Raw genomic sequence first — 27,398 nt, 5'->3', positions numbered from 1 at the left:
CTCTGCCCAAATGCCGCTCGGCCCACCCTGCTCGCTACACAGACCTTGTTCTGAAACGTCATAGCACAATGACCTATTTCTTAGGAAAATGGCAAATTGCACTTTGCGCCACTTCATTAACATACAGTACACCTACAGTTTGCGCATATACACCCACGGAAAACAATCCCACTTATGCCCACTTGTGCTTTGTGCTGGCACGAAAATTACGCTTTGAATTAGCGCTCTCATGAAAATTGGATAAGACGTAGCTTAGCTTTGCATTCTCATGAAAATAGAGCCCCAAATCTATTTATTTGTATCACCTATTTGCTGAATTAGAATAATAATAATAATAATAAATATTATTAATTATACATTATTATATTATTATAAAACTATATTAACATTAATACTACTAATATTGTTATTATTAATAATAATAATAATAATAACGATAATAATAAAAATACTGAGTGAATATTAATCATGAATTAAATGGAATTAATTAATCTGCACAACAAAATCACACACAGTAATGTCATTCTGAGGTTTAGTAGCAAACCTCAAAATGATATTACTGTGTTTAATGGAAGGCTAAGTGCAAACAAAAATTGGATGGAAGGGCTTGCTTTAGATTCAAAGCAAACGCTTATGTTCAACTAAAAAAAAAGCCTAATTTTAGCTTGGATTGAAACGTAATGCTAAAACATTAAACGCTAAAACAGTAAACACTAAAACAAAAACACTTAAACTAAACACTAAAACAGATGCTTAAAATGATGTAGCTAAAACAGATAAATTATCATTTTTAATTATTAGTTTTTTTTTTTGTTTTTTTTTATTGCATTGAACCTACTAGAATCTACGGAATCTGCTAGATGTTTATAAAAGTAATATGGAAAACAAAAATAACATTTTTTTTTTAATTTAGTTCTGCCTTGATGAAGCTATTTGACATAACAGATATTTACATATATTCCACAAGTAAAAATAACAATTTAATTTATACAAACTATACTGTTCAACAGTTTACATGTCCATAGTTTTTAATATAGTGTGTTGGTTCCTGTTTGTCTCTGACTGTTTTGTATCTTTTTTATAGTTATGCATGAGTTTTGGATCAAGTTTTCAGGGATAAAATATTCAGCACCATAAATAAAAGGGAGGCAGAATATGACTGAATTTGGGTTGGAAAAATTAAATAAATAAATAAAAGGAGAGAGATGGAGAGGGGTGAGGGTGAGATGAGAATTCAGTCATAATGTGTTGCACATAGTGCAAACAGATTGCTTTGCTAACTACATAGGCAGCTGCCCTCTAAGCATCTTAAATGGAACCTAGCAAGTGACTGATTTGGAACACTCTACAAAGGCATCAACAAAAAGCACTCCTCACATGAAGTGCACATGAAACTCGACTCACAATTGTTTTCTATAAAGTTTGATGTTAGCATGCTGCAAAGCTCACAATGTGATATTCTATTACCAATTTTGAGAACTAGCTAAAAGTAGCAGTTTAACTACATATTCCAGAAATAGGCTACTCTAGTAGTGGTGTACAACATGCTATATCGCTGTATTTTTTGTCACATTGTATTGCGCATGCAGCTATACAGCTGAGATAGCTGAGGCTGTAATTAAATGTGCTCTTCTGAAATGTCCACACTCTCAGATATAGCACTGGGAAGTCTGATTAAATTTAGTGAATCATTTCCGATGGTTCATGTCAATAAATGATTCATAATCAAATAAACAATTCACCAAGTCCATGTCTTCTTGTTTGTAGTGAAATACTTAGTTAAATGCTCTTTTACTGTTCTTCATTACATCAGATAAATTTGTATTCTTTTTTTATTAATTGTGTTTATTGCAAATTTGTTCTATTTAATGCTGTCACCCTAATTAAATCACAACGTATTCTTGTATTGCCTTCTCCGTGAAGGAGACATGCGATACAGCCTTAGAATTTGGCTAAAAGAAGGTAGGTCTTAGAAGTTAGCATAATCATGTTGCCTTTTGGAAAAGCCTTTTCCAAAAGGAGCGTGTCTATAACTGGGCTTTGTACAAAGCAGATGATTCACAAGCACTTTTGCTGTGTCACTGTGCTGCTCCACTGATCTCTGCCAGCTTTGATCATTTCATCCCGAATGAGCAGCCCTCTCTAGCGTATCTCTTGATTTCCGTCGTGTCGAATGTCTCTCCTACACTCATTTTTGCTCTGTCTGTTTTTGCCTGTCCCATCCTCTTGTCACAGACTGGCTGGAAGGAGGAGGATTGTGTCTACTACAAGAAAACATCTGCAGTGAGACAGACACAGTCGACTTGCTCTCACCGCTGTTCCGCAGTGATCTAATTTACTGCAAGCTCGAAAGAAGCATTGTTTATACCCGAGCCCTGCAGGCAGATCTGTATCCTGTCAATGCAGCCTTCTCCTCATTGGACAGCAAATGTTGTTGGCTAATAACTGTTCCCTATAAAAAATAAAGGTGTCGTCCTCAAGTGGGCATTTACTGGCCTGAAATGCTGAATCTTCCATTGAAGATTCCAAAAAGACTTTTGTGCATGAAAAGTTTGTTTTTATGACTTGCACTGAGAAAGTTTAATATTCATTAAATTAACAATTTGTTGGGCCTGGGTAGCTCAGTGGTAAAGACGCTGGCTACCGCCCCTGGAGTTTGCTAGTTCGAATCCCAGGGTGTGCTGAGTGACTCCAGCCCGGTCTTCTAAGCAACCAAATTGGCCCGGTTGCTAGGGAGGGTAGAGTCACACGGGGTAACCTCCTTGTGATCGCTATAATGTGGTTCGCTTGTCGGTGGGGCGCATGGTGAGTTGTGCGTGGATGCCGCGGTGGATGGCGTAAAGCCACGGTATGTCTCCACGGTAACGTGCTCAACAAGCCACGTGATAAGATGCGCGGGTTGACGGTCTCAGATGAAGAGGCAGCTGAGATTTGTCCTCTGCCACCCGGAGTCACTATGCCACCACGAGGACTTAGAGTACATTGGGAATTGGGCATTCCAAATTGGGAGAAAAAGAAAAAAAAAATGTAACAATTTGTAGTGTATAGTTAATAATATAATAAAACATTCTTTCCGGTCATTGACAATCATAGAAAAGAAAGTGTCCTCATAACTGACCAATCAGAAAAAAAACTACAGGTCTCTGTAGCAGACCCCTGTTTCATGCGAACTGCCATTCTAACGCTCTTTTCTATTTCTATACCATTCCAACATTCCATTGCACTCTGTCTTCCAGTGCTCCTTTGATGCCACTCCCTCTTTTCGTGCTCTGTGACTTGTTCTCCATAATTAGAACAAGCACGTAGGGGATGGAAAATGGAGGAGAGAGAGGTGCCAGAGCTGTGCTGATGAACCAGACGAGAGGGTCTTCTGATTGGCTAAGCCGTTGGCAGGGGACATAAGGGAAATGAGAATCTGTGATGTGATTGGTTGGAGCTGCTCTTTGGGGAGGAAGTGAAGGATAGATCGAGGCCTGTGTGTGTGTGTCTGTGTGTGTGTTTGTGTGTCTCACTTTCATTTTCTCTCTGAAGTCTCTCTCTCTGCAGGGAACCAGGCTGCTCTCATCAACAGCTCATCAAATCAAGCGCAGCCTGACACCCTCCGCAGACGTGTGCATTAGTCACTGCTTGCGTGAGAGACGAAAGAAGCAGCTCTTTTACATTTCGCTGAAATCTTTTATCTATCCCTTCATTTCCCTTCACTAACGTCTCACCACATAAATAACGAGCTGTCCCTTGAAATTTTGTCAATAAGTAAGTGATAATGTACAGTCAGCCAGTCATCATTGCAAAGTAAAACCCGATTCAAAGAGGGGTCTTGTATCATCCTGAAAGTATTTACTTTGCGATAGTAACAAAAAGACTGTACATTGTAAAAATTTAAAGATTATCAAGACACCATTTGGGGTTCCTCAGATGCCATACTGGCAGAACTCTCTGGAGAACCTTTAGGCAACGTTTAAATTTGTCTCAATTATCTTATATTCAAGGAACTTCAGTGACACTTCCTGTATAATAGAGTTACTGAAGGAACCATTAACATTCTTTGGAGTTCTTGCAAGAAGAGAATCTTTTAATTTTTACTGACAAAATACGTAAATCAGTGGTACTTACCAAGTAAAAAAAGGACATGAAATATCAGTTAAACTTAAAATTGTCATTTTGTGACAAAAAAAAAAGCAAGTGTAGAGTGAAACAAGAGACATGAAATAGCACAATGTAGAACATTATTTTCCAGGGACAGTTTAGTGGTCATAATACAAAAATATTTGACTGCAGAATGCTGCAATTGACCAATCAGAATCAAGTATTCTAGAGAGCAGTGTAACAAGGAAAGATAATATCAGAGCTGTTTTGTGCCTTCAGGCAGTCTCATTTCCATTATTAACAACACTAATTGGTTAAGTTTTTATTTGGGTTATTGGCTTCAAAAGTGCTATTTTGCTAATTGATGAGGTGTGTATTAAGGGAGTCGGGGTCCAGTATTGATGGATGGCTCTTTTTCAAAGAGAACGCAGTTGAAGCGAAAGTGTCCCTGGAAGTGGTCTCCAGTTGTGTCCTCCTTCAGGCTGTCTTGGGAGATGTCCAATGCTCCTCATATGGGTGCTTGAACCCCAAACACTAGTCACTTTCTTACTCGCACACTACTGGATCATACACTAAGACCTTGATAAGGAAGTCGTTCAGCCAGTGAAATGTTGGAGCTTTGTCTTGCCATAGCTTTACTCCATGGACTTCTTGGCTTTTGACAGGAAATGACAAATTCATGTCTTCTTTTAACAAAGATCAGATTCAAGAGTCACAGAGGGGAAGCTATAATGTTATTGTGCATGCAGAAGCCCCTCTTAGTCAAAGAGTGTCAGAGTCACAGAGCAGCTGAGAACTGGAGTATGCAATGCACTTGAGGTGAAGTGTGCTTGCTGCCTTTGTCTGAGTTGTCTTTCATACATTTATCTCTGTGTTGCTCTGGGACAGAATTAAATGTACTGTCTCAGGAATATGCATGTGCTCTGAATGACTCCCTTCCTCTTTCCCCTCTGGTCTGCTTTTGTTGTTCCAATCATGGTATGCTATGTGGCCAAAGGAATTTCTTCTAATTAACAGGTTTGGCTATTCCAGAAAAATCTTAATGCTATGGAAAATATTCCAGAGAATCTTGTACTTTCTAGCAACATTTTGGGAAGGCTTTTTTCTGTTCCAGTATGACAATGCTGCTGTGCACAAAGTGAGATCCATAAGGAAATGGTTTACTAAGTCTGATGTGGAAGAACTTGATTAGCCTGCACAAAGCCCAGACCTGAACCCTGTTGAGCACCTTCTGGGAGAATTGGAACCCTGACTACAAGCTAGGCCCCACCACCTAAATATGTGCCTGATCTCAGTGATGCTAACTGATGGTTTTTATTCAGTTTTAGAGCTGTTAACTTTTTGGAAAGCAGAATATAGTCATTATGTGCCTTGAAGACAAATGGAAAACCTTTGATTTGGGCGAAGAATGGAAGATGTGCACTCCAGGATGTAGTTCATCAGTTTTTCCAGACAGCAGACAACACCCACAGCTGATGTGATGCCACCTCTGACTGTGGAGGATGGGCTTATTTAGAGACTCTGGTTTTGTAATCCAAAAATCAAATGCAAGTAAACTGAAACTAAGTAACCCAACGTCATAACAATTCAGCTGTATAGACAAACGTTTTTAGACAATTATAGACAAACCAGTATAGACAATTTTCCAGTGAAATCTGTCCTTGCATTACAACACAATGGCACGGAGTGTTTTTTCACTTCGCTCTTAGTGTGAATATACCTTTTTCTGCAATTTGCTTTGCTTGTTCGTTTTGGTATTGGTGTGAATATGCCATTACAGTTCACTAGTCCAAGGGCAGCACCCACTAAGCAGCCTGGTGCTGATAGCCAAGTGTAGTAAATGAATCTTTGAATTGTTTGTCACCATACGACAAGGGCCAGACGAATTTGTTTCTGCAACTTTCACAATATCACCATTGAATGTCACCATGAATCATTTACAGACTTTTCCCCCTTGAGCCAGCGGGGTTTAAGTGCTCAAGGGCAGGATGGTCATGGCACCAGCTCACTCATTGCAGAGGTCAAACCAACAACCTTCTGGTTACCAGCCATGAGCTGTAACAACTTCTCCACACCATCCACAAATGGGTGAATCATACAGATTCATTTTTTTTTTATTATTTATATATTTTTTTTATTTTATCCCCTTTCTCCCCAATTTTGGAATGCCCAATTCCCACTACTTACTAGGTCCTCATGGTGGCACGGTTACTCACCTCAATCCAGGTGGCAGAGGACAAGTCTCAGTTGCCTTCGCTTCTTAGACAGTCAATCCGCACATCTTATCACGTGGCTCACTGTGCATGACACAGCGGAGACTCACAGCATGTGGAGGCTCATGCTACTCTCCTCGATCCACGCACAACTTACCACGCACCCCATTGAGAGCAAGAACCACTTAATCGCGACCACGAGGAGGTTACCCCATGTGTCTCTACCCTCCCTAGCAACCGGGCCAATGCGGTTGCTTAGGAGACCTGGCTGAATCATAGAGATTCTTATAGTTATTGGATCCTGGATTAGAACCTGCAAGTTGTGTATTAAAAGGGGGCTGTGATTTTGCAGATAGGATGTCTTCCTTGCCTTCCTCGTTCCTCCTTTGCTTACTTTGCTTGCTTCCTTCCTTTTGTTTGTCCTGGAACAGCATTACTGATATATAATCATAACCATAACCCAGCACAAGCCCTAATCCTATTCCTGACCCTAAAGTCTGATGGGTGATAGAAATATTGCTTCAGGAATACCAAAAGATGTTGATCTAAGAACAAAATCACAGCATGTCGAAAGCTCATATCCTTATCCACTGAGCTCAGTTGTATCAGTTGAAGCCCTGTGTGTGAGTGTGGGGGCTCTCAGATGTTCTGGGTGAGATATGATGCTTGGGATGGCTTTGACAGGCCACCTGCTGAGCTAGTCTGATCCTCCATAGACGTCTGCTATCTACGCTGTCAACTGAAGAAATGACATTAGACAAAACAGAAAGCCGCTGTCACACTTTAGTGTTTAATGGGCTGTGAATAGGAGTTGTGCATGCTGATATGTGTATATGTAATGATGGTAGCAATTCTACATCGGACAGCCCTTTGATGCTACCACTGACAAGATGAGATGATTTTTACACTGTCTTAAAAAGGAGACATCTTTATTCACTTTTCTGTATAAATACACAGACAAACAATAAAGCTATAATGATCTGATTATCTGTCTTTACTAGGGCTGCAATGGTACATGTATCCGTGCCGAACCGAATGGATACAAGGGCTTCAGTACAGTACATGCAGTGACACGAATGATTACATATCTTAGTGAAACCAATATTAAAATAACATATAACGAACAACACAAACCACATAGAACTAAAATTAAAAAAGATTGCGGAGCAACATGGGACCGCACGGAATCAAAACTTAACAGAACAGTGCGCCACACGGTACACTAGAAATTGCGGATCAGATAAATGCATGTGAAGTTGATGCAAACAGTTCTTTCATCAATGTGCGTGCTGCCCCGGCAGCTTTCACTTTCGTGCGCTGTCTCCTTGTTTATACCTATGTCACCTGCTGAACGCACTTAGATGCTATATACAATATGGCACAGCCTTTCTGTGCCCCCCCCACCTGCCCAAGCCTGGGCCCAGGACAAAAGGTCCAGTTGTCCCCCCTGCGGCCCTGCTCAGGAAGCACATCTAAGATGATGACTCATTTGTGGCAACATTATCCACATGTGTCTCTTGAGTCTTGAGCTTACGGGAGCAAAGCATAAACAGCTTGTGCAAGTTAGTCTCGCCTCTCACTGCAAACTCAGACAGGGTAAAAGGGATAACGAATGCCATAGGTGTATTTATTGCTGCAGATATGCGACCATACTGGGTCGTCAAGAGCACAGGATTTAAGCATCCACTTAATGTGCTTGAGCCCCGTTATAAAGTTCCTACAAGAATGCATTTCAGCAATTCTGAAGTTCCCACTTTATTTAAACATGCATGCGCTGTAAGGGGACATTGTCAGTGCTAACAGATCCGCTCTTACCTCTGATAATGTGGCTATTCTGATTTTCCCGAAAAAAGTTTTTTTTTTTTTTTTAATTGAGTGATAAGTACAAGTAGTGAGCTGAATGGCGAAAAACACAGAAATCTACACTACTAATGTTTTTCTGTTTTTTTTACAATTATTATAATTGCACTTGTTTCCTTTTATTATTATTTACAGTATATTTATATACAATGTGCATATAAGAGGCTCTTAAGTTTTGTATTGTAATTTCATTGAAGAAATAGTACAGTCATGTATAAATGAGCCGTCACAATAAGAATTGTTGCCCATCAGCCACTGTGTTTTCAAAATAAATAATTTAATGAAAGATTCTTAGTTTTCGCTGCTGTACCGAAACCGTACCGAACCGTGACCCCAAAACTGAGGTACGTACCGAACCATTAATTCTGTGTACCGTTGCAGCCCTAGTCTCTACTCTCCTACGGATCTCCTTCATACTTCATACTGCTTCAGTATCTGTGAGTATGGAACATATTTATAGAATATGAGAAGATACTCTAAAATTGTTATGAATAGAGTCATTCAGAAATCACATTGTTTAACCAGTGCCTTTGTCATGATCTCATCTTTGTATTTAATTGATTTGTTGAAAATGAAAGCTCTGGAAGCATGAAAATGAAGCATTGAGAAAATCAAATCAGTCTGGGTTTGTTTGTCTTTTTAATGTGCCATATCTTTATTTTATAGAACACCATTTACATTCAGTCATTAAGCAGATGCTTTTATCCAAAATGACTTACAAACTTGGAACATAAGCAATTCATCAGACAGAAGCCTTACAATATCTACAGAATCGCACTGCCAAATTCCTAGAGAAGCTAGATTACTACATACTATATCAATTTAAGCAGTCTATTCTTGTCTAAGTGGCCAGAATAATCCTGAAAAAGGACTCTACTTGATGCCAATAGTGTAAATGTTTCTGTTTAGCACTATGTTCACACCCATTGTGGTTGAAGTCTTTGGCATTCACACTTCAATTTTCATTCAAGTTTAATCAAACTTGTCTTTTATGTGCATAGAGAAACTACAGAGTTCATCCTCCTTCTCACCAGTTGTGTGAAATATAGACCTTTTTATTCCACAAGTACAGATCCTATCTGTGTCACTGTTTTTTAGTATGAAGACATATTATTGTTGCCTTCTCCTGTCAGAAGGATATATTTTTTTCCTCTTTGTCTCTTATGGTTGCCTAATCCACCACCTCTCCTGACTCCAGCACGCGCTCTGTATCTGGGGAGCACTCTTGTCAAACATATGTCATGCTCTTCTCAGATTGTCAGGCATCACAACAGAGAGAATTCCTCCATCAACACTGTGTCTGTGTCCCTCCCCCACACTGATGTGCAACTATCTATTGTCTCTTCTAATGACTGGCTGGGTTACAAAGCCCCAAATTGCTCCATTATCATGTTTGGGGTTCTTTATCTATGATTTCATAGTGTCAACCTGGAAACATCACTGGTGATTTCTGTGCCATAATGGCTATGGGTGGGGGAAAAATCTTTCAGCGTTGCATCACAATTCTTTCTCAAACGATTCTGTATTGATTCTCAAAAGAATTAGAATCGATTCTGAGTTCAGTTTAAACTGCAGCAGCGCAGTGGCGCATGCCAAAACAGATATAGATGCGCGTTAAGCGCATACACTAAAGTCAGGAGCACAAACAAGACTGTTTGCTGACCAGGTGTATCAAACACATGACCATTTGTGCCCAAATAAATCTACGATCCCCAAATACTTTCACAAACCCACGCACATAGCAACGGGAGAGTTTATTTATGATAACATGCCAACAAACAACATGAAAGATGAGCTCGCACCTGTTATTGCACTGATTTGCACACAACAGGGAAAGCACAGCAAAAAATTATGAGGCAGCAGTTCGGGAGACCTGGGTGATGTTTTCATTTAATTATTTTATTTTTCCCGATGCCTTTCTCTACTCTTGCGCTCACCTGATGATAAGGGTTTGAAATCCATCGTAGTATTTGTGACAGGGTCATGTGATTTCTACTCACAGGAAAACTGATGGAACAGCGCATACAAGATGTTTGATAAACAGAGGGTGGGTAGTAATGTGCAACATTTACTCCGTTACATTTATTTGAGTAACTTCTTGGGGAAAAAAATTACTTTTAGTGTAGGTTTAAAAGTGGGTACTTTTTACTCTCAAGTAAATTTATAATTTAAAAAAATATACTTTTACTTTGTTACAATGGGTGGTGTTCCTGTTGTTACATTACTGGGTTTAATTTTCATTAATGCACAATTTATTGAGAGATTATTGAATGGGACTTTTTTGGGTTCGGGTCAGTAGGACTTTGGGTCCGGGTTTGTAATTTATTAAAAAATATACAGGCCTTCCGAACTTGTTTCGCCCGTGCGTTTTCACGGATGAGTAAGGGTCCGTTCACACCGAAAGTTTTTTTGCATGCGTCTGCTCTGATTTCCATTGTTTTCCTATGTAAACACGTGCTGGACGAATGTCCATGCCTGCTGCACCACGTCTCGCTATTTCTTCAGTGTCTCATGCAGGACCGGCACATTTTTAGACACAAATTAAAAATAACTTCAGGTTTCAAAAATGCATGTCGAGACACCTGCGTTCTGTTTCATTCGTTGCGCTGTGTCTAGATTGTTTTTAGCACAGGTGTCACAAAGCTTTTATGTTCTGAACCAGTTCAGGTTGCAAAGAGATGACTGTTACATTGTTTAGCATTATTCCAGATTGTTCTGCACCAAGCAAAGTTTCAGCACTTGATAAACAGCAATGTTTTTTTCCTTCTGCTCTAATGTGCTGAGGGGCCGCTGTGCCTTGTATGTTTACTGTTACTGTTACGAATGTTGCCTACAATGCTTGCATAAAATACAGCCTTTTGTAACATAATGAACAATACATTGCAGCCTCCAGGTGAAAGTAAATAAGACAGAAATATATTACTATTGTATATAACAAGTCATCAAAGTTATAAAAAAGAATACTGTATCATATTATTATGACAAACTGGAGAACAATAAATAATTGTTGGGTTATAATATTAATATATTCTGTATCAACGTAATTCCAAAATGTTACTGGGTGAAGTAGTTTTGCACACCCTGTTCACAAAAAAAAAAAAGAAAGAAAAAAGTACATATATTTTGTAAAAATATATGTAGGTAAATATATATATTTTTTATTACTGTATTGTGGAAATAATGCATTAATTATCTTTAACTAAATTTTTATTTCATTAAACATTGTGTGTGTGAGAGATGTGTGGGCGCAAGGCTCTTTTCATATGGTGGTTGGTGCCCTATGCAGGCTGCGTACTCTGTGTTTAGGGAGAGTGCTGTACAGAACTAATGATCTAAATTCTTTTGACATTGAAAACTGTAACTACACTGCACTAACAACTAAAAGCTATGAAATAGTAAGCATTAATAAAGCATGATCTTGCTTTGGTTTATATTTCAGCATTATATATAATGTCCCTGTGGGACATTGTTCACATTTTCACTGTAATAATTATTAGAAAGCTTTCCAAACCTCTCTTTTTCTTATTGACAAAATCATCCAGGTCTGACGAGCCCTTAAAGGGATATTTCACCCAAAAATGAAAATTCTCTCATCATTTACTCACCCTTATGCCACCCCAGATGTGTATGACTTTCTTTCATCTGCTGAACTCAAATAAAGATTTTTAGAAGAATTTCTCAGCTCTTTTGGTCCATAATAAATGTGTGCCAACATTTTAAAGCTAAAAAAAAAAAAAAAAAAATCACAAAAGTCGGCATAAAACTAATCCATAAGAATCCAGTGTAGAGCTGTCAGCTGGGCAGATAATCTAAATTCAAATTTTTACCTTAAATATTTTAAAAATTCAAATAATGTTAGAATTTTAAAGTCAGCTGTTTTTTTTTAAATTGACATTGTTTCCTTAGTCCACAAGAGGGTGCATTAAATACTTAAACCATACAGCACCATTACATATTACTGCAAATAACATTCCTGGCTGTTTTTTATTCATTACAGTGTATGTAGGGTAGCAATATTCACAGATAGCAATGGTATTTGTCTGAACTCGGTGGTGAAACGGCTCGGACTATGAGCCCAGGCAAGGGGCTGTTCAAACAGACGGAACACAACAGAATGCGAGGATCTCGAGACAGACACTCATTTCCAAGTTGAACTCATTTCCTGACAAAGCATTTAAAAAACTCATTGCTTAATCTGAGAAATGCTTATATAAGAAAGCAGGATGCAACAGCCAAGTACCTCCACCAACTGTAAGGGGCTGTTCACAACACTTTTGCAACCATCCATTTGTTCTTCTATGTAAACACGTGCTAGACGAACGTCTTTGTTTCTCTTTGTTTTTGTTTAATCAGCGTCTCGTGCAGGAGCGCTGTTTTTTTAAATGTTGTGCCTAATTAAAATAAATTTTAAAAGCATCTTGAGACACCTGCTTTCTGTTAAACTGTGTTTGTTGTGCTGTGTCTAGCCTTTTTTATCGCAAGAATGCGATCGATCTGAAGTCATCGTTAGTGCTTGGCTCAAATCCAAAATTCGAATACACAGTTTTAGCATTTGAATGTGCAATTTGAACTTGTTTAATCAACAGCCCTAACATACATGTATATTTACATACAGTAATTATATACGTGTGTGTGTGTGTGTGTGTGTGTGTGTGTGTGTGTGTGTGTGTGTGTGTGTATATAAATAATATATGTAGATATACATGTATGTTAGGGCTGTTGATTAAACACGTTATTTCAGTGTTTAATTATATAAATTATTTATAGAAAAATAGCATGTATAAAAATACAATTAATCATGTCCCCGGAGTGTAATAAAGAATATTCCTACCAATATTCCTACCACCTGTTTTCCGCTGGGGGCAGTAAATGAAACTCCAGCTGGATAGGCAACGCGTAGCTGGACAGACAAAAAAACACATTTAGGCTTGCTTAACACTAGCAACAGCACATTTGCTTTCTTGCGTTCAAGCATAGCTGGACGGAGCGCAGTTCTGAATGCAGGGATCTCGAGACAGGGATCAAGTTTCAAACTACGTTTAACTTGACACAGCGACCTAAAAAATGCTGTATTTATGACGCGACGCAACCAAAGTGAGACACTCCAAAAGCATCCATCTGACGCATATGTACATTGTACATTGAAAGTTCTTATAAAAAATCTATTTCAGGCAGTTTGATGAGTTTAATGATTTTGAGGCTTATGTCCATTAATATGAAAATGAACAGTATATTGCCTTCTAAATCCCCTTTTTGTATTGTCTTATCAATGCTTTACTCATCTGCCACAATAATATAACTATTAAATATAACTATTCAAAACAATTTGATCATTATATATAAAATTATTGTTATTTGAGGGCCTTTCTCAGCAAATATTTATATATGCGATTAATTGCCATTACTTCAATTCATTAATCGTCATATCATGTAATTAATTTGATTAATCAGATGCACAGGTAGCTGTCTAAACCTGCTGGACATTATTGCCTGCCGCACCTCCACTAGTGCCCTTCAGATGTCCAGCTGTGGGGTCATCAGCCAGGAGCCACCCATCACAGATGTTTCACCCCATTAATCCCGGAACATCTCCTGGTGATGGAGTAGCGATCAGTAATGTCTCTGTGTCATCCCCCATAGCTGGACACCGGATCCTTTCCATTGCCCCCCTAAAAGCTAAAAGACTACACCTACCACCCTCAAAATGCCTATCCTTAAACCAGTCCCTCAACAGTTTAAGTAGGAGAGTGATGTGAGAGACAAGCAGTGAGACTGCATCAGCCGGCTATCCAACGCCTAGCTTGGCATGGTTTTGCTCCCTTTACTCAATCGTTCTCCAGAAACCTCCGGATAAGGACAGAGTGGGCAGCTGAAATAATTCCTCCCCACCCCTTTCCCTCTCCCACATACTACCTCACCACGTATCACAAATGTTCCATTTATTAGCTTCCTCTGTCATTTCCTTCAGAGACTTCTTCAACGCTGATCCAATGATGGAAAAATGTAATTCATTGAGAGCCCTATATTACTTCATAATTAAAATATTTCTTTAAAGAATAATGGCAGATAATGCTTTACAATTCCACACTTGTTCCACATTAACACATGCTGTTAATGTAAATTTCTATTTAACTTCTATATAATGTTCTGCAAAGCTTTTATGTGTGCTAAGTAACAGTAATCAAAGGTGCGGAGCTTAGTGACGTTTTTTCCTTCTTCAACAAAGCACCTATGTCCAAGTTTTGAATTCTTTCCAAGCTCCTTCAAAAACTGCAGAGCTTCATATGGCCATGCCTGGCTGCCCAATTATCCTTGCATAATTCTTCCTGGTTTTAATTTACTTGAACGGAGGCTGTCATGTGGAATGATGAGGGATGAGCAATGGGTGGGCTACATTACTCAATCTCACCAATCAGAAGAGAGACCCGCTACATTCATTTTTTTTTGTCTTCCTCTTTGCCTAGATGTGGAGGGGGAGAGATGGAAAGAGGGATTACAAAAGAGGGATTTTGAATGACCAATGAGCCTGAATAATTGCATTCATCAATTAAAGAAGCCAGAGACTTAACGAATATGAATAATTATGGACATAAATCAAGCCTCAGCTAATTTGTGCAAGGTTGAAGTTGTAGGAGGTTTGGAAGGTAAGCTTGCTGAAATGAATTGAACATGATGCCATTTTAAAACAAAAACGTAACGTAAGTTAAAAGGAGAAATAGATTTCAACAGAGATTGAATATATTGGCTCTCTGTGTCAGTGTTTCAGTGCAGAATTCAGTTTTATCAGGTTCACCCCACCCACCACGTAATTGTATTGTTTACAGTATATCACAGAGTTAAGTTTATTCTTACTTAAGTGAAATTTGCCTGGCTCTGTCTGTAACTGTGGACTGCAGACCTGGTATATTGTAATTTTGTTCCACTGTATACCTTTATTTGGCTAGAATGACAATAAACTTGAAACTTGAATTGAGCTTGACAACATATTTTAACCTTCTTTAATTTATTACAAAACCATTTATTAAAAAGCTCTGTGAAGTTAGTCCCTTCTGAAGACCAAGTTTCCATCGCAGTCATTCATTGAGCTCCATGAGCCGCACCGCTCGAGCTAGAACCATTGGCTCATGTGTAGTGAAATTTAAGGGCTGATGGAAAGTTTTGTTCCACAGCCTTTCAGCACCACTGAGACTGTTGTCAACAAGTACAACATTTCGTTTTATTTTGGCTTGGTGCTTTTTAGTTCCAAAAGATTGTTTGTACTATTGATGCCATACTATCCAAAATCATCAGTGTTGCATTTTTGACCACGGGGAACAACACTGAGTGGTTCAACAACCACTCAAGCAAAGTTCCTATGTGGCAATCCAGGCCAGGAGCTGTTATCACATCAACGTTTGGGAACTAATGATAGTTGCACAGTTAATTAGGGTAATTTGCAGACATAACCTCAGTGCCTGTTGGTCTATGGCCTTGGCTACAAGCCAGACCACCTGTGGGGTAAAGACCTTGAACTGGGGCCTCTAGTGAGAAGTGGTTTTTTCACAGGTTTCAGTTTGGTGTGGGTTCTAATTTTAGCAGCATGCACTTGACATTTCTACAATATCTTCAGATTGACCTAAAGTTCTTTAAGCAGTTTGGAGTCTCTACAGGTTAGCTGCTTCAGAACTGCTGTTCTGCACTCTAAGATAGAAATCCTACATAAATAAGTCTGTCCAAATAATGCCTCCTTTCATGTGATACATAGGGATAGGAATCATAAGTAATTTAACGATTCCGGTTCCAGTTCCTTTTAATGATTCTTGTTACTTAATAGTACCATTAACTATTATATTAGTACTTTTGAGGAAGAATTATTTGGAAACAAGAAATGCAGTTCTTTGTGCATTTACTGTTCTCAGCCTTTGCCAAATGATGAGATCATTTCAGATTTTGACAAAACTAATTTATAGAGATAAATTTAGTACAATTCTTTTAGTACAAAACTTTTTAGAGGCATAAATTAATAAATGTGACAAAATATTTCATTCATTCATTTATTATTTTATAAAATTCCACTAATTATAACAAAAATCATGTGTAATCTGGTGGACGTTCAAGAACATTGGCACAGCACCTTTACTTTTTTTATTACCTATTTCTAAAATACATACTGCTGTATTGCTTGGATCTTTTTGATAAATATGAACTAATGAACTTAAATATCAGCTTCTTCTTGTGCATCTGTTTCAGGATCTCTCTGGCTCTATAGATGACCTCCCCACGGGAACCGAGGCGGGTCTCAGTTCGGCCGTCAGTGCTTCAGGTTCCACCAGTAGTCAGGGCGAGCAGAGTAACCCCGCCCAGTCTCCCTTCTCGCCCCACGCCTCACCCCGTGTTCCCAGCATGCGCAGCGGACCCTCACCCTCACCGGTCGGCTCACCAGTTGGCTCCAGTCAATCACGCTCTGGGCCCATATCACCTGCCAGTGGGCCAGGTAAACACCTGACCTGATAAAACATCCTGTGTGAAAGAGAATGTTTTTGTTTGTTTCATTAATATTGCAAGTAGATGTAGAATATTCTAGAGGCAGAATATCTGTTTAAAAATAATTTTGTTTGTGACTAGAACATTTTTTATTACATTTTTGGTCATTCCATAGTATAAAATTTACAAAAGATTCTGTGTGACATATAAATGTTTTCATGTGATTTGAATAATGTAGAGAAGTAAAATTTGTTATTTTATACTCGTTAATTTTAATTTTGAGATTTATGTTTTAAAAAAAAAAATCTACAGAAACATTTTCTTATTGAATATTCTTCACTGCAAAATTCTTTGGGAACACCATGTTAACTACTTGGTACAGGCAGTCAGACTTCCATTGTAGCACACAGGATCTTTAGAGCATTCTCACATCATGCTCATCAATAACATGATCATCAGGTTTTAGTCATGCCAGCTTAAGAGCATGCTGTAGGAATAAGCAAAAGGGCAGATACCAAATACTAAGAAATTCAGAAATTTTTCAATTAAACTTTTACTCAAATTATTACGCTGATAATTTGTCATTAAAAGTTTTTTATTCAGTTAGAAAAATGCAAAATATAAGCACTTTCACTAGTTGACTCAAATGTACATCAGTACAATAGTAGCCTATACAGTTATTTATTACACAGCTTTCTGGTATACTTAAAAGAATATTCCGGGTTCAATACAAGTTAAACTCGAAGGACAGCATTTGTGGCATAATGTTGATCACCATAAAAATTTATTTTGACTGGTTCTTCCTTTTCTTAAAAAAAAACAGTGAGACATTTACAATGGAAGTGAATGAGGTCAATCCATAAATGTTCGTATACTCACGGTTTCAAAAGTAGAACCACAAGACATGAACAATATGCACGTTAACATGATTTTTGTGTGACAGAATCGCTTACTAACCTTTTATGTGTAAAGTTATATCCAATTTTACAACTGTTGCCATGACGACATAACATTGTAAACTCTAAAACTACAATTTAAAGGGGTCATGACATGAGGAATTTGACTACAAGAGGTCATTGTACTATAAAAACATATTGTAAGTTCTAGAACTCAAAGCTTCCTCTCAAGTACAAAAAGAAAATGTATTGTTTTATTGTATTTTATTATTTTATTGTTATTAATTGTGACGTCACAGTGTTGTGTCATTTGCATAGTCCACACCTCCACAACATATGTAATTGTCGCTTCCGGTGAGTTGACAGAGAGAGAAAGTAGCTAGGATACTGCAGCACTAAAATAGTGGTCTATTGTAACTGTAGTTTGTTTTTAACCAGTGAAAAGTATAAAGTTATCTACTCAGATGTTGCTGTGTTCCTGGATGTGGAAAACTGTATCTCTGCACAGCCTTGTTAAGGATCCCAACCTTAGGAACGAATGGCTACTTCAAACGAAGTTTAGATTTGATTGTTTGGATTATTTGTAATTATGGATGAAATGAATTCTTCTGAGAACTAAGGATTCAGGCTTTGCAAAGAAACTTGTATTGAAACATGTAGCAGTGGCAACAATATTGGACACGACAGTAATGCCAGTGAGTAATAAGTATAATTCTATACATCTGCTTTCATCTGTGTTTGTTTGATACGTTAGGAATTGTATAGTCAGCTGTTTTTATTGCAAAATAAACAATGATCATGACTCCAATGGGGAGCGGATCATGCTTATTAAATGGTTACTTACCAAAGAAATACATAATTCCCCACAAAATATTGATCTAAATATGGCAGAAGAACGCATAGCGCAATGAAAAATGTCTCCGGTTACACATGTAACCTCAGTTCCCTGTGATGAAGGAAACGAGACATTGCCGCAAGCACTGTAGATCAGTGTGGTGTTCTGCCCTGGCCTGAATCAGGAGGGGGAGGTGGGGGGAGTAGGTCAGTCCGGTGGTGCCCTGGCCTGAATCGGGCGGGGGAGGAGTGTGATGAGGAGGAGGGGCGTGGCCAGGCCGTGAGGTGCATGTTGTTTTAAGTTGAGTTTTACCATTAAACTTTGTTTACTGTTCAGACGATTCCCGCCACCTCCTTGCTCATCCTTTAACTGTTACAGTCTCGTTCCCTTCATCTCAGGGAACCGAGGTTACATGTGTAATCGGAGACGTTCCCTATTGATTCAGTTTACACGACATTGCCGTAAGCACTATGGGGAACGGTATCCCATCGCGGCGCACTACGTGACATTACACTCCCAGAGTGATAACATTACGTAGAGATATTAATAAGAGTCACAGGCCACAGGCCGATGACTTATAAGTCATATTAAAGTGTATATGAATTGTCCCACATGGCGAATGCCAGATGGAAACTAATGTAGTCTGGGATCTGTATGAACCATATAGATTTACACAGTATGGATTATTAACCCTCTCACAACAAGGTTGGGAAAGTAGGTTTTATTTATTATGGGAGTGTTTATGACTTTAAAAGAAGCAGTTCAACTGCATATAATTAGGTGGCTGTGTTGATTATTGTCGGTAGCCCATTCGTAATAAGGGCTTGGGCTCACCCGCTTGAAAGTAAGAAGCGCTTTATACAGAGATGACTTGTGAAGAGATGGGTGCCATGTCCAGGTTATAAAACCTCGCAAACGTGTTTTGTTAGGACCATCCTACTGCCAAACATATGTCCTGTAAGGACACACCATTTGTCCACACCCATGAAGAAGCCATGCCTGTGGTTGAATGTGCTTTGACACCAATAGGGAAATTCACGTGCTGTGATTCATGGGCGATCGCATCAACGATCCAGCGAGAGAGCCTTTGTTTGGAGACGGACATTAGTTTGTGCGTCCTTCATAACAAATAAAGAGCTGATCCGACAGCCTAAACTGACCCCACCGGGCATAACATATGCATAGATTGCTCTTCATCTGAATTAAATGGTGGGGGAAAGAAGACTTGTAACCGAACCACCTGAGCCCTGAAGGGCGTTGATAAAACCTATGGCACGTAGCCTTTTCTAGGTTTAATGGTGGCTTTTGACAGATCTGGACCACTATCAAGAGCCAGCCTCCAGGGCGTGGTATGCTGAAATAGTCGCTAAATAAACCTTGAGCGTTGATGGGGTAAGACCAGCGTCTGGCCGCTCTTGAAGGAATGTCAAAATCTCAGCTATGGGGCTATTCACCTGGTTTTTACCATGTGAAGAGCATCGGTTTGCAAACACATGCCATTTAAGTGCATAGAGGCATCTCGTGGATGGTGCTCTAGCCTGTAAAATGGTATTCATCAACGACTGAGCCAATTCTGGCTTATCCGATGTGCTCCGTTCAGAGGCCACATGTGTAGGTTCCACAGCTCTGGCTGGGGATGCCAAATCGTGCCTTGTGCTTGAGAGAGAAGGTCTCTCCTCAGCGTTATTTCCCACGGAAGGCCATCTAGTATTTCTATCATCTCCGGAAACCAGAACTGATTGGGGCATTTTGGCACAATTAATAGAACTGTTTCCCTGTCCTCTCAGACATTGCTGATAACAGAATGAAGGAGGCACACCAGGGGAAATGCATACTTGCGTTTAGCTGGCCATTTGTGAGCCAATGCGTCCAGGCCCAGCGGGGCTTGAGACATGGAGTACCAGAGGGGACAGTGGCCGTTCTACACGGAGACGAATAGGTCGACTTCCATTTTGCAGAATATTTCCCAAATCCTCATCACTGTTTGAGGATGAAGTCTCTATTCCCCTGGTAATACTCCCTGGCTTGACAACAGATCCATTCCAAAATTCAGACGGCCTGGAACATGTTGCACATAGCGAGAGGTTCCACTCCATTGGAGGAGGTGTTGTGACATGCCCATTAATTGTGGCGGTCGGAGTCTGCCCTGGTGATTTATGTATGCCACTAGTGTTGTGTTGTCTGAAAGAATCAGAATGTGATGATTCACAATGTTGGAATGAAAAGCTCTCAATGCTAGAAAGACAGTTGTAGGCAGTTGATGTGTCATGCCCGATTTGCACCTGTCCATGTGCCGAAAGTCGGGCGTCCATCGCACACCGCGCCCCAACCTGTGTTGGATGCATCTGTGGTCACCACTTTTCTTCTGAAAATTTGACCCAGCATAACACCGTATTGGTAGAAGGCCGGCAATGTCCATGATACTAGAGCAGCCAGACAGCAGTGAGTCACCGCGATGTGCATGCGCCAGAGGCTCCAGGTGCGATGTGGAACATACTGCTTGAGCCAGTACAGGAGAGGTCTCATGTATAACAGATCTTACGGTATGACGGCGGATGCTGCCACCATGAAACCCAGCATTCTCTGAAATGACTTCAATGGCAGTGTTTCCCCCAGTTTTAACTGAGACACACCGAAGAATGGTCTGTATGCGGTCGTTCGTGAGGTGCACACGCGTGCTCACGGAGTCAAGACGAACCCCTAAAAAATTTATTTTCTGGCTGGGGAAAAGTGTGCTTTTCACCCAGTTGACATTCAGACCCAGATTTTTCAGATGGTAAAGCAGCAAGTCTCTGTTGTCTTTCAATAGTGCCTCTGATTGAGCTAGTAATTGCCAATCGTCAAGGTAATTCAAAACACGCACACCGTTCATTTTCGATGGGGTGAGCGCTGCATTGATACACATCGTGAACGTGCAGGGAGCTAGAGACAGACCAAAAAGAAGGACTTTGAATTGATACGCAGTCCCCTTGAACGTGAATCTCAAAAACCACCTGTGACATGGAGCAATTGGAACATGAAAGTATGCGTCCATCAAATCTATTCACGCAAACCAGTCAAAAAGATCTGTTCCTGAGTTATCATTTTGAGTGGGCACTTCGCAAGTGTGCGATTCAAGTGTCTCAGATCTAGAATGGGCCGAAGCCTGCAATCTTTCTCCGGAATGAGAAAATTACGGCTGTAAACCTCATTGTGTGTGTCGCAGTCTGGGACAGTCTCTATCGCATTTTTTGCAAGGAGGCTGTGGATCTCTGCGTGCAACACCGGCGCATCCTGTGGTCGGACCACAGATTACAAAACACAGGTGAAGCGAGGTGGCCGGCGTACAAACTGAATAGTATAACCATGCTCGATTGTTTTTAACATCTAGTCTGACATGCCCGTGAGGGATTGCTTTGAGCAGGCTTATTGATTCGCTCGCCATAGGAAATAGAGTGCCGCTCACCATAGGAAAGCGGTTGAGCATAGTGTGTGGAATGTATGATAAGTGAACTGGAAATGGCCCTTTTTCTGAGATTGTGTGAGTGTCCTGTGTTTGTACAATGGGTGCTTTTTATCATTTGTGAGAACAACCTCTGAGTAATACACATAGAAGCAACATTTTGAACAATGTCCCGTTCCTGATGATCAGTAATTGGGAAGGGAGAGAAACACTGTGCGCCTCGAGTCGAGCCTTCTTCAGCTCTGGGCCGTGAATAACGGTGAGCTCTGGGCTCCTCTTCATGGGGCTGGGCATGTCAGGAATGTTTCTGCTGCCCGGCCAGGGTTTTTCCATCGGCGTGTTTTTCACGCTGAGACGGCGGGTGCTTACGCTTGGGCCACGTTTGCGTGGCTTCACAGACGGCTCAACAGTAGATTTCGGCTGTGCTGGGGCAGTGAGAGATGGATTCTTTGCCGGGCGCTGACCGGAATTCGATCGGGAGCATGCCGGGAAAGGGAAAGTGCTACTTCTCTTTGGCAGAAAATGTTTCATCGCTTGGGTCTGCATTTGTGCCGCGATGAAACACCCTAAAAAGCCTTCCATGGCGTTGCCAAAGAGACCATCGGGCAACACCAGGGTGTCGAGGAGGGTGGCTTTCTCTATGTCACGCATTTCTGTGAGAGTTAGCCAAATATGCCAGTCCAGAACCACCAGGCTGCTCATCGCTTTGGCCTGAACGTTAGATTTTGTGGCTCACAGCACCAAATCTGTAGCGGTGCAGAGCTCTTTGAACAGCTCTGGATTGGGGCCTTGCTCATCCATTTGTTTGAGGAGATTAGTTTGAAAAACCTGGAGCACTGACATGCAGTAGAGTGCTGAACCAGCTTGGCCCACTGCTGTATAAACTCTTCCAGCCAGTATGGAAATCAGTCGACACGGCTTGGGGTGGGCGGGGTGGGATTTTCATCCCATGGCGATATTATGGCAGAGGTGAGCTGTGACAGCCTGCTCCAAATGGGGGAAGCTTTGAGTTGCCTTTTTCCTTGGCATGGTCCACTTAAGTGAGGACGGCAGCATCTCCGACCTGAGTGCGCGAAAAGTAGGGCGCGCCAGGTCTTTGTGAGCTCTGCGTGGACCTCAGTGAAGAATGGTGCGCTCCTCCGGACTGCGATCTGTTGATGATGGCCGGTTTGCAAAAAGTTCAGTTTTCTTATGTAAAGCAACATTTAAACAACTGTTGTCGTATGATTTTTTTGCTTTACTTAAATTGGGACATACGTTAATTTGTTTATATCAAACAATCTTTTTGGGGATTTCGTAAGTTGCTTGCAAGATTTCATTATTTTATTCTTGGAAAAAACAGTTCCACTCTTGTAATGACTAAAGGGCTTTTAATTTTTTTACCTTGTTAGCCAATCATAATAGTTGGCGTGTCTTAAAGGTGTCGTACACAGAAAACATGGTAGAAAAAGTTCACGTAATACTACATTATGACTGTTGTTTGTGCAAAAAACCTTACTATCATTAAAAGTGAATGTCAAGGATGAAAATAAAATAAAAAAAAGGCATTCATGTCATGACCCCTTTAAAAAACTTTCAGCTCAAATATTACGCAAGTCTTAACTGAGGAATAATTTAAGTGATATCTTATAAAATTACAAGCTTCTCGTTTCTGCCTTCAAGCACTCCAAAAATGGTTCCCATTCACATCCATTTTACGTGTCTCACTGTAACCATGATTTTTGCTTTTTTTAAAGAAAAGGAGGGAGGAGATTTTTTTGTTGTTGTTGTTGTGGTAATTAACATTATGCCACAATGCTTTCGATTGAGCTTATCTTGTATTGAACCCGGAATATTCCTTTAATTCTGATTGGTCTTTTGCATCATTTAGCGCTGAAATATTTTGGAAAATGTACTGTTGTTTTGAAAACACTGTATAACTGACCACTCATCTGAGAAGACTGCTGCAGACAGCAGTGGCTCAGCAGCAGGATTCAAGCTAACTTTAAAACAAGTCACCCAGTCATTAAAATAGTTTTGAAAGTCTGTTAGCAGTTTGGAGTCACTTTGACACAATTACTGTCCCGCTGTGTGCTGCATTTTTAGTCAGGCTTGTTTGATAGCGAGGCAGCTGCGAGCTTCGTGCAGCTGAAGCTGCTGTTTTTCCTTTCCGTTCTGGATGTCACTAACAAGGTCCACGGTAGAGCATTTACCCTGTTGCACACTAAACTGCCTCATCCCTACTGGGAGAACTGACAACCATTAGCTGCACACAGGACTGGCCCTGACATGTGATCTCTGGGCCATTACTGGAGAGGAAATATCTCAGCTTTCACATACATACACAGTTGCTCCTGGGAGGCTTGTTTAATAAAATCTAGCTTTAAACACCTCCCATGGGACATGAGGTTAGATATTCTGCACTCTAAGTTAATTTGTCTGCTGTTTATCCTGAAAAGTAGCTCTTGTATTACACCTTTAACTGTGTTTGTGGTTTCATGCGTGTGTTTGTGTGAAACACTGTGGGTTTACGCACATATGTGTGTTTTTCCCACACAAAGGTACACAGATGGCCCCACAGACCCCAGGGAATGTTCCAGACGTGGGCTCCCATTCTACCCACAGTCAGTCGCCCATGTCTCAGGAGAGAGGTGAGTCACAGTCACAGACTCTATTAGCAGTCAGCAGGAATGCAGACCTAGGTAACCATTTTGGTGCCTGTTGGAACGCAAGATTCAGTCCCCCTACAGAGTCATGTCCCCATTGGTCCCCAAAAGGTAGCTGTTTGCAGTGCTTGGTCAAAACGTATTGATATCTTGTTTTAGATAATCAAATGGCATATTTGGTTATCGTTTTGTAGCAGTAGTAGCTGTGAATAATAAATAGTACAAATAAATAATGGTAATGTAGTAACTTGCATAGCTAATATGCTAAGCTAGCAGGCTAAGTAGTTAGCAGTATGCTAAGCTAGTAGGCTAACTGGTTAGTGTGCTATGGGATAAAAATATTGCAGTCACAGATCCAAAAATAATAAGCATGAATCAAAATAAGTGTGAATCACAAAATAATAAGTGCAGATAAAAAAATAAGCACAAAAATAAATAAAAAGCGTAGATCAAAATAATAAGCACAGATAAAAAAATAACTAGCATGAATCAAAAATATATAAACACATTTAAAATATGCTGCAAAAAAAAAAAAAAAAAAAAAAATTTAAGCAAAGTCATCAGAATTGCAAACAAACTCATGTTTTCCTTGGTTATATTACTGTTTTTTTTGTGCTCTCTGACAATTTTGCTCATATTTTTTTTTTGCTTTTGTTTTTCAAGTTCTGCGCTTGATTTTCCAAAACTTGTGAGCAGAGTTTCATGTAAATCAGGGGGCATTTTGCATCCCTATTGGTCCACTAGTTCTTGATTGACAGCTCCTCCTCTAGCCAATCATTCGAAGAGGGGACGTGACGTCACTCCAATGCAACTCCGACAGCTGCTGCTCAATATTATATTATTTGTGGTTGATAGGTACGCTGCTTGTGTCTGTTTTGAGTATTTTCTGCCAGTTCTAGGAAACAATGTGTTGTCCGAGTAGGCCATTATCATAGTCCATTAACACATGTATCAAGTCTAGTTAGCAGAGTCTTTAGTTTAGGCATTATTTAAGACTTCCTTGTTTGTAAGTTATTGGCTGCATATCAAAAATCTAAAAGGTGACACCTACATGCAGACTTTGGAGTTGGTTGTAAGCCTGTAAGTCATTTGCTTCAAATGTTACTGAAGTTGTATACTCTGTTATGGAAATGTTTGTAAATGTTTTGGAAATGTATGCTCCAGTGTTGCCTGTATCTTTAGAGACGGTCCCTAAATGTGCTACTATTTGTGAATAAAGAGTGTCCAACGTCAAGCCAACTTTATTGCATTATTTACTGACGTGGGGACGCTAGGTCACTTGTTTCTGATTTCACTGCAGTATCGTGGAAAAAGAAACTACATGTAGCTGTGCCAACAATGCCAACGTAGTATCAGTACATAACGGCACATTCAGCAACATGGAAAAGCAGATCAAGTTGGGTTCTGAACTTGCGACTACATTGGTACAGCTAGTAAAAACATTCATCAAACATCCACACCATCCCAGCCTTGTGTTTTTTTTTTTTTTTATATACATATGCAGCCAATAACCTACAAACAAGGAAGTCTTAAATAATGCTTAAACTAAAGACTCTGCTAACTAAATTCAGCTGACTCGATACATGTGTTAATGGACTATGATAATGGCCTACTCGGACAACACATTGTTTCCTAGAGCTGGCAGAAAATACTCAAAACAGACACAAGCAGCGTACCTATCAACCACAAATAATATAATATTGAGCAGCAGCTGTCGGAGTTGCATTGGAGTGACGTCACCTCCCTTCTTCGATTGATTGGCTAGAGGAGGAGCTGTCGATCAAGAACTAGTGGACCAATGGGGACGCAAAACGCCCCCTGATTTACATGAAACTCTGCTCACAAGTTTTGAAAAATCAAGCGCAGAACTTGAAAAACAAAAGCAAAGAAAAATACAGCGTAAGCATACAAAAAAAATGAAAATATGAGCAAAATTGTCAGAGAGCACAAAAAACAGTAATATAACCAAGGAAAACATGATTTTGTTTGCAATTCTGATGACTTTTTTTTTTTTTTTTTTTTGATTCATGCTTGTTATTTTTTGATCTGTGCTTATTATTTGATCTGCAGTTTTTATTTATTTTCGCGCATATTATTTTTTTTTATCTGCACTTTTTATTTTTTGATTCACACTTATTATTTTGATTCACGCTTATTCTTTTTGGATCCGTGATCGCAATACATTTGGCGGGATTTTGATCCCATAGTGTGCAAGCTAACTGAAAAAAACAAAATGAGAAATGTTTAATTTGACCATTTGTAAGTTTGGTTATAATGTATGAAATGTGAAATATTATTCAAAACACATTAATTGTCATAGTTACATAGTTGACATAATAAAATGACATATGCATATATTATAAAGCGATTTTGCAGGATTAATCCTCAGAAATAAATTTTTCCAAATAACCAAGAAATGTGTTGTCAATTAACTTTAACTAGGCTGCATTAGAATAATTTCACTAAAGTGTACAGTTTAGCAGGGACATCTCTGATTCTCTCCATTTTTAGTAAATAAACAAAAACTATTTGGTTACACTTAAAAATCTGGTCAATTAGATGTCAAATCATTCTAAAGTCAAATATGTATTTAATTTCACACTTATGTGTAATTATTCAGTAAAGAAATGATAAACAAATGTTTGTCAGTGAAATATAGACCTTATTCACGCTAGCACCATCAATGGGCTGTACTGCAGTTTAAAGTGTTTTTGGACCATTCTGTGGACAAAACATTGATAAAATATCTGTCCAAGAACATTCAGTATACAAAGAACTCCAGAAAATATGAGTTATGGAAAATCAGATGTGCTCTAGGAGCTTTATACCATCCGTGCCATTGAAGAGATGGCAAGTCTATCCCTCACAGCCTCGTTTTCATTCCCATTAAAAATCAAAGATGGCGCTGACGTGAATGAGGTCTTGTTGTTTATAATACATAGTTTCAAAGAAGCAGTT

At 39.6% G+C, this 27,398-nt stretch overlaps 1 protein-coding gene across 4 annotated transcripts in view; it reads left to right on the top strand.

Annotated features, from left to right (window-relative positions):
• Positions 1-27,398, top strand: part of arid1b (AT rich interactive domain 1B (SWI1-like)) — a 165,349-nt gene that overhangs the window by 95,743 nt on the left and 42,208 nt on the right. For all 4 annotated transcript variants that reach the window (XM_051654659.1, XM_051654661.1, XM_051654660.1 and 1 more), the window contains 2 exons: positions 16,389-16,632; positions 24,336-24,425. In XM_051654659.1, the coding sequence (XP_051510619.1) occupies positions 16,389-16,632; positions 24,336-24,425 (334 nt within the window). The remainder of the gene's footprint in view (positions 1-16,388; positions 16,633-24,335; positions 24,426-27,398) is intronic.

Source organism: Myxocyprinus asiaticus, chromosome 25 (assembly GCF_019703515.2).
Source record: "Myxocyprinus asiaticus isolate MX2 ecotype Aquarium Trade chromosome 25, UBuf_Myxa_2, whole genome shotgun sequence".
Lineage (NCBI taxonomy): Eukaryota > Metazoa > Chordata > Actinopteri > Cypriniformes > Catostomidae > Myxocyprinus > Myxocyprinus asiaticus.
Note: the sequence above shows the minus strand (reverse complement) of the source record. Positions and strands in the feature narration are given on the sequence as shown.